At 45.1% G+C, this 9,033-nt stretch overlaps 1 protein-coding gene across 2 annotated transcripts in view; it reads right to left on the bottom strand.

Annotated features, from left to right (window-relative positions):
- Positions 1 to 3,720: 3,720 nt before the first annotated feature.
- The window catches only part of LOC132893929 (cytochrome P450 7A1), a 62,522-nt gene continuing 57,209 nt past the window's right edge, over positions 3,721 to 9,033 (bottom strand). For both annotated transcript variants that reach the window (XM_060933114.1, XM_060933106.1), the window contains exon 6: positions 3,721 to 4,344. In XM_060933114.1, coding sequence (XP_060789097.1) covers positions 4,024 to 4,344 — 321 coding nt within the window. In that variant the 3' untranslated portion in view covers positions 3,721 to 4,023. The remainder of the gene's footprint in view (positions 4,345 to 9,033) is intronic.

Here is a 9,033-nt window from a genome sequence, read left to right as displayed (position 1 = left end):
AAAACCACACATTTGCAGCTATACTATTCAAAAAAAGTAGGGGATATTGGATTTACAAGTAGAATGAAATGCAGATCATGAGGTCAGGAAGGAAACACGACAGAAAAACATTAAGGAAACATTTGTCAATTTATTCGAAACCCTGTGTACAGTCAGTAAAGGACAGATTCTCCAGAATAAGGGTCAACACAAACACAGGGTCACACAGCAAATTTACCACCATTTTGAAACCAAGTCAGTAGCGGGTAAAACCCCCTCGGTTGGCTAGACAAGCTCGAATTCGGCGTGGCATACTCCTAACGAGACGTCCCAGGTCATTTTGGGGAATGTTATTCCATTCCTGTTGCAATGCTGCAGCAAGTTCTTGGACATTGGCAGGAGGTTGTTGACGTTGGCGTAGCCGCTGTCCAAGCATGTCCCAGACATGCTCGATGGGGGAAAGGTCCGGACTGAGTGCTGGCCATGGTAATCTGGTGATATTCTGCTGCTGGAGGTAATCTGTAACGATCCTGGCCCTATGACATCTGGCATTGTCATCTTGGAAAATGAAACGGCGGCCATAACGACGTGCAAACGTCACAACATGGGGTGCCAAGATGTTGTCCCGGTAGTACTGCCCTGTGACACGTCCAGCAACAACATGCAAGTCTGTTCTGCCGGCAGCAGTGATGCCTCCCCACACCATTACAGAGCCACCCCCATACGGATCATGTCTAATGACGTTAACATCATGGAAACGTTCGTTACGTCGGCGCCAAACCCTCCTGTGTCTGTCTAGGAAGTCCACAGTGAACCTCGACTCATCTGAGAACATTACGTGGTTCCATCGGCGATTATCCCAGTGTTGATGATGATGACACCATTGGAGTCTGGCCCTAATGTGACGATCCCTCAAACAGGGAATGACACGAGGACGTCGGACGTGTAAGTGAAATCTGTGCAGTCGATTCCTGATGGTCTGGCCACTCACTACCAAGCCAGTATCCCTTCGAAGTTGAGACCTTATCTGATTTGCTGTTACCATACGATTTCTCAAGGCAATAGTGCGGATGAATCTGTCCTGAGCCTGAGTTGTTGCCCTTGGTCGACCGGATCGTGGTCTATCCTGAACAGACCCTGTAGCACGATGTCTGGACCATAATCTGCTGATGACAGACTGGGAAACATTCAATGCTCTTGCCACAACGACCTGTCTTGTGCCAACCTGTAGCATGCCAAGGGCACGTAACCTCTCATCCTGTGTTAGACGGCGCATGGTCTCTGTTTAATTAACGACTTCAACCACCGATAATCTGATGCTTTCTTTTCAAAATCTTCCTTTGGAGTGGCTCTAACCTTCCAATTCAGAGTCATGCAAATTTGTGGCACGACCCCCTTGATCATCAGTAGCATCCCGTGCTGATCATGAGAGTGTCATTGATGTGTTTGGGTGATGAATTTCTTTGGAAATGCTTCCTCAGTAAGGAACTATACAACATGCTTTCGTATCCCTTTGTATATGTGAAAATTTGGATCTCAAAATAAAATATCCCCTACTTTTTTGAATAGTATAAAATAGTCATTTACCACATTAGCTCATATACCACAATGTATAGAGTGTATTTCTGATTAGTTTAAAGTGATCTTCATTGAAAAGAACAGTGCTTTTCTTTCAAAAATAAGGACATTTCAAAGTGACCCCAAACTTTTGAAAGTAGTATATATATATATATATATATATATATATATATATATACACACACACACACACACATACTGTACATCTCATCTCATTATCTCTAGCCGCTTTATCCTTCTACAGGGTCGCAGGCAAGCTGGAGCCTATCCCAGCTGACTACGGGCGAAAGGTGGGGTACACCCTGGACAAGTCGCCAGGTCATCACAGGGCCGACACATAGACACAGACAACCATTCACACTCACATTCACACCTACGGTCAATTTAGAGTCACCAGTTAACCTAACCTGCATGTCTTTGGACTGTGGGGGAAACCGGAGCACCCGGAGGAAACCCACGCGGACACGGGGAGAACATGCAAACTCCACACAGAAAGGCCCTCGCCGGCCCTGGGGCTCGAACCCAGGACCTTCTTGCTGTGAGGCGACAGCGCTAACCACTACACCACCGTGCCGCCACATACTGTACATATATACACAAAATGGAATCATTTGCTGACAGCTCAGTCCCCCCCAGTTCAAAAATCCTATCTGCGCCCCTGGCTGGGTGCCTAGTAAGCCGAACACAAATAATACTTTGTATGAATAAATTTGAAATATATGAGCTCATTTATTTGCAAAATAAATATGACATACAAATATCCACTTAATCATCTCAAATACATGTCGACAAAACAAAGTAGACAACAACAGAAGTAATACTACTGCACCCCTTATTCCCATTTAAGTATGCATGCTGATTTTCAAGAAATGTTTTTGAATTTTACATTCCACCAGCAGACATGCAAATATGCTGTGCTTTAATCCAACTTGTCCTTGACAGACCATCAGTAATTTTTTAGTCTTAAAACACATAGTGTTTATACTGCAAACTGATACTATTGAATATATGCACAATCAGTAAAGGACAAACATTTCTAAATACAGGAAAAAAATTTGCATATGAAAGCAGACAAACATCTAAGGGCATCCAAACATTTATACATTAATAAACAAACATTAATTCAGTGTACACTCAGTGGACACTTCATTAAGTAATCAACATATTTTGGAACTAGTTAGTACTCTAGAGGCATCACTGAAGAGAGAATATTTAACCTGTGTAAAAGGAATGTCAAAAAAACCCTTAGCATAGCAGGGACAGAAAATGGTTCCAGGCCTGGCAGAATATCACCAGAGAGGATCCTGGTTCTGTTTATACTGTAGAGTGTATGCTGCAAGCAGTTATTGGATTTGCAGCCCAATACGTGGCAATTTTACTTAAAATTTAGTTACTTTGTCCATATGCATGAAATGTAATTCCTCTGTGGTTTATTCAATAGAGATGAAAATACCTTAAAGGAACAATCCACCGTACTTCCATAATGAAATATGCTCTTATCTGAATTGAGACGAGCTGCTCCGTACCTCTCCGAGCTTTGCGCGACCTCCTAGTCAGTCAGACGCAGTCAGACGCACTGTCACTCCTGTTAGCAATGTAGCTAGGCTCAGTATGGCCAATGGTATTTTTTGGGGCTGTAGTTAGATGCGACCAAACTCTTCCGCGTTTTTCCTGTTTACATAGGTTTATATGACCAGTGATATGAAACAAGTTCAGTTACACAAATTGAAACGTAGCGATTTTCTATGTTATGGAAAGTCCGCACTATAATGACAGGCGTACTAACACCTTCTGCGCGCTTCGGCAGCGCATTGATATCTGAGCTCCGTATCAATGCGCTGCCGAAGCGCGCAGAAGGTGTTAGTACGCCTGTCATTATAGTGCAGACTTTCCATAGCATAGAAAATCGCTACGTTTCAATTTGTGTAACTGAACTTGTTTCATGTCACTGGTCATATAAACCTATGTAAACAGGAAAAACGCGGAAGAGTTTGGTCGCATCTAACTACAGCCCCAAAAAATACCATTGGCCATACTGAGCCTAGCTACATTGCTAACAGGAGTGACAGCGCATCTGACTGTGTCTGACTGACTGGGAGGTCGCGCAAAGCTCGGAGAGGTACGGAGCAGCTCGTCTCAATTCAGATAAGAGCATATTTCATTATGGAAGTACGGTGGACTGTTCCTTTAAAAATAAACATAATATTCTTTATTTTAACCTCAAAAGCCATTGTTCATTTATTTCATTTCAAACCCAGTGTGCTTAAGTAGAGAATAAAAGCAATAGTAAAAGTTCTGCCAGCTTCTTATACATAGCCTTAGAGTAGGTGTACCTAATAAAGAAGCCACTAAGTGTAAATCAAGAAATCTGAATGAATGCTCTTTTAGGTTTCTTTCACATTGTTTTGGTTTAAGATATTGCATGTTTTTTTTTCTACAGACATATACAAGTCATTATTTAACATTTTACTCCTGGGATCTCTCTGTAAACCTATCTGCTCTTGCTCTGTATCGAAGCAGTACATCTTGAGAAGGTGGCAGAATGCCAAGTCCGGCACGGGTGCGGTCTGGTGGCAGTGTGACATGAGGCTCACTGAGTTGTAAGTCATAGTGCCAGAGTGCCAGCATGAGAAATAGCTTTATCTCATTCATCGCGAAGAAACGACCCGGACACTCACTGGCACCAGAACCAAATGGCACAAGGTAGTGCTTCATCTGTCGGCCATTTTTGAAGAACTGGCTCTGCCTTTGACCTTCTTCATCCAAGAATCGGTCATACTTGAACTCCTGCAATTGCATCACAAAAATATAATAAATCACAACCACCTTGATTATAAACCACATGTTTATAATATTTCAGTGAGACCCATACAGCAGAGTATATCACTATACTGAAATGACTGTAATGTACATGTTGAATATAACACAGCAAGACAGAACACAGACACTGACCCAGAGGCTCCGGTGAAAGAAAAGTGTGCTTTTTATTTAAAAAGGGGTGAGGGAGAGAGGCTGTGAAGGTGAGGTAGGCTTGCAGTGTTGTCTTGAGAGGCACTGGTCGGGTTGAAGGCTGCAGGAAGGCTGTGGAGATTGCTGGGCAGGTGCCCTGAGGTTCTTCAGTCCCTGGCTAAAAGAGGTTGGAAATCCCTCAGTGAGCTCAGCAGTGCTCAAGCATTGCCATCTTCCTCTCTTTCGACATCCACTTCGTGACCCAAGACGAGAGGAGGAGAGAGACTCATGAGCTGTGTGGCTGCGCCGAAACTCAACTAACTTGAGAGCATTTCTGCAGCATCTACTCATACTCTCTTGAATTTTGCAGGAGGGTGAAGAGAGATACCACATAATTGGCTTCAGCTGGGACTGATCATGTGACCACGTGTCGTTCTGCTCTCCAAAACATTGGAGCTGACATGGCACTGTCTGTTCAGCGCTAGTGGCACGGTGAGGTGAGATAAATGGGCTGCATGAAGTGCTGCAGTCACAGTCCCCCCGACCACTTAGCTCCAAGCCAAACTCGCATATGGGCTTGACCAGGAGCCCATATCTTCTGGAGAGGCCATTGGCATTCCTGTGCTATGCCCCTGCCAGGTGTTGTATCCTGAAACAGAAACCTTGCAGGGACATAAACAATGTGTGCATTAAAATCCTTTGCTTTCATCATCCACTGTAATGGTGCGTGATTGGTTACCCGGATGAAGTAACAACCGAAGCTCTGATATCTCAGCTCTTCTACTGCCCAATTTATTGCTAGGGCTTCTCTTTCTATGGTGGCATAGCACTGCTCGGCAACGTTCGCTTTCTACTCACGTACAGCACAGATTGTTTCTCACCCTCAAAGACCTGTGAGAGCATGATCTCAGGCTCAATTTCAATGTGTTGGTCTGGACAATGAACGACAGGTTGAAATTGGGGTTGCAGAAGATCAGTGTGCTGGTGAGGGCCTTCTTCAGGGCCTGGAACACCTGTTCTGCTTCTTCTGACCACTTCAGATTCTCTGGTTGACCCTTCTTTGTCAGGTCTGAGACAGGAGAGGCTAGAGAGAGGTTATGCACAAAATGCCAGTAACAACTGGCCAACCCCAAAAAAAGCACATACCTGGTACTTAGATGTTTGCTGGGGATATCCACAAACAGCTTTGTTCTTTTTTTCTTGAGGTTTCAGCATCCCCCAGCCAATGTGGTAGCTGAGGTAATGAGGTGGTATTTACAGGGGTTGGCAGTGAGCCCAGGCTTCCTGAGTGAAGTACCCCCTTTAGATGGAACAGGTGGTTGGTCCAGGTTGATGAGTGGACCACGATGTCATCCAGGTAAGCTGCTGCAAACAGGTGGTGGGGACACAGCACAATGTCCATTAATCTCTGGAAGGTTGCGAGATCCCTGTGAAGGCCAAAGGGGATGATCTGCTACTTGCTATTACCCTTTAATTAGGTTGAGTGTTGTGATGAACCTGGTCTTCCCGAGCCGGTCAAGCAGGTCATTCACTCTGGGCAGGGGATAGCAGTGGAACTCCGTGATCTGATGTAGATAGCAGAAATTGTTGCACATCCTAAGTGAGATATCAGGCTTAGGCACTGCAACTATTGGGCTACACCAGGGGCTTGTGAACTACTCAATGATCTTATCTTGGAGCATGCGCGTTATATCCTCCTCAATAGCCTTCTGATGGGCCTCTTGAATGCGGTAGAGTTGCTGTCTAAGGATGATTCCAGGGAGGTTCTCACCTCATATTGGATTGGGTGGGTCCATCCTGGTTCTGCTGAGAAAACTTTTTGGAAGTGCTCCACAAGCTCATTGAGGTTTTGTGGCTGAGCAACAGTGAGATCATCTCCCTGCTGGATCAAGTTATGCCATGGCAGCCCTGTGAAGGCAGAAACATGGGCTGACAGAGTGGAAGTGGTTCAAGCAATCGTTTGAGGAGGTTTATGTGGTATACTTGGGAGGTTTTGTCTTCCTGGGCTAATGCAGGTGGTAGTTGACTAGGTCCGCGCAATCTATGATGCTATGATGTAGGGCCCTTGCCAGCGGGTGAGAAAATTGCAGTTGACTATTGGTATCAGTAAGAGCATGTGGTTGTCTGGTTGAAATTTCTGGGGCTGAGTTGGATGGTTGTATACCTGGCTTTGCTTGGCTTGGGCATTGAATATGTGCTGGCAGATAATGAGAGCTACCTTGTTGATGTGTGCTTGCATCTTCTGCACGTCCTTGATGACTGAGCAAAAGGGTGATGGTTGTTCCATCCAGGCCTCTTTCGCTACATCAAGCAAGCCCCGGGGTTGTTTCCCCAAACATGAGCGCAAAGGGTGTGAACCCCGTAGAGGCCTGTGGCGTTTCACTGTGAAGAGAATATACAGAAGAAGAAGGTCCCAGTTTCTCCCCTCCTCGTCAATGACTCACTGCAGCATCCTCTTCAGGATCTGACTGAAGTGCTCGATGAGCCGGTTTGTTTGAGGGTGGTAAACAGAGGTCCATATCTGCTTCACATGCCACAGCCATCACACACAAAACAGAAATCTGGAGTGTGCATAGGTATTCATACCCCCCCCCCCCAAGTCAATACTTTGTAGAGCCACCTTTGGTTGCAATTACAGTTGCAGGTCTCTTGGGGCAAATCTCTATTAGCTTAGCACATCTAGCCACTGGGATTTTTGCCCATTCCTCAAGGCAAAACTGCTCCAACTCCTTCAAGTTAGATGGGTTGCGTTGATATACGGCAAGCTTCAAGTTATCCCACAGATTCTCAATTGGATTGAAGTCTGGGCTTTGGGTAGGCCATTCCAAGACATTTAAATGTTTCCCTTTAAACCACTCCAGTGGAACTTTAGCAGTATTTTTAGGGTCATTGTCCTGCTGGAACGTGAACCTTCATCCCAGTCTCAAACCCCTGGCCAACTCACAGGTTTTCCTCCAGAACTGCCCTGTATTTAGTGCCATCCATATTTCCTTCAGTCCTAACCAGCTTTTCTGTCCCTGCAGATGAAAAATATTCCCACAGCATGATGCTACCACCACCATGCTTCACTGTAGGAATGGTGTTCTCAGGGTGTTGGGTTTGCGCCACACATGGCATTTCCCACAATGGCCAAAAAGATCAATTTTAGTCTCATTTGACCAGAGAATCACCTTCCATGTGTTTGGGGAGTTTGCCCAACAGCATGTGGCAGACTCCAAACGCGTTTTCTTAAGCAATTACTTTTTTTCTGGCCACTCTTCCATAAAGCCCCACTCTGTGGAGTGTATGGCTTAAAGTGGTCCTATGGACAGACAGTCCAATCTCCGCTGTGGATCCTTGCAGCCCCTTCAGTGTCATCTTTGGTGTCTTTGTATCTCTGATTAATGCCCTCCTTACCTGGTCTGAGAGTTTTGGTGGGCGGCCTTCTCTCATCAGGTTTGTCATGGTGTCATATTCTTTCCATTTTGCTATACTGGATTTAATGGTGCTCTGAGGGATATTCAAAGTTTGGGATATTTTTTATAACCCAACCCTGATCCATACATCTCCACAACTTTGTCTCTGACATGTTTGGAGTGCTCCTTGGTTTTCATGTTGCTTGCTTAGTAGTATTGCAGAGTCAGGATCCTTCCAGAACAGGTTGATTTATACAGACATCATGTGAGAGATCATGTGACACTTTGACTGCACACAGGTGGCTCTTAACTAATTATGTGACTTATGAAGTGAATTGGGACTCTAAATTGACCGTAGGTGTGAATGTGAGTGTGAATGGTTGTCTGTGTCTATGTGTCAGCCCTGTGATGACCTGGCGATTTGTCCAGGGTGTACCCCGCCTTTCACCCGTAGTCAGCTGGGATAGGCTCCAGCTTGCCTGCGACCCTGTAGAAGGATAAAGCGGCTAAAGATGAATGAGATGAATTGAATTGGTTGGATCAGCTCTTATTTAGGGGTTTCATACGAAACGGGGGTGAATACCTATGCATACTCCAGATTTCTGTTTTTTCATCTTAATTATTGTTTGTGTCACAATAAAACAACAATTTGCATCTTTAAAGTTGTAGGCATGTTGTGTAAATCAAATGGTGCTAACCCCCCAAATCCATTTTAATTCCAGCTTGTAATGTGACAAACACAAAGGGGGATGAATACTTTTGCAAGACACAGTAGCATAATTGACCATCACCAAGATATATTCATGCCCCCTTGAGGACTTTGGGAGAGGAATTATGAGATCCATACCCACTCTCTCGAAGGGGACCCCGATGATTGGTAGAGGAATTAGGGGGGCCAGGGCAGACTTCTGTGGGGCAGTGCGCTGGCAAAAGTTCTTGACTCCTACTTCTATACCATGCCAATGAAACCTGTCATGGAGCTTTTAGAGAATATTATGGTCAGCCAGGTGACCTCCTAGGGGGTTGGTGTGTACTTGGTGCATGGTTATATCCACCTTTGAGCAGGGCGCCACGAGGAGATCGGTAGGCTGGCCGCGATGTTCAGGTCAGAGTTTCCCAAAAGCATCACAGC

The sequence above is a fragment of the Neoarius graeffei genome, chromosome 1 (assembly GCF_027579695.1).
Source record: "Neoarius graeffei isolate fNeoGra1 chromosome 1, fNeoGra1.pri, whole genome shotgun sequence".
NCBI lineage: Eukaryota > Metazoa > Chordata > Actinopteri > Siluriformes > Ariidae > Neoarius > Neoarius graeffei.
The sequence above is the reverse complement of the archived record's forward strand: the minus strand, read 5'-3'. Positions and strand labels throughout refer to the sequence as shown.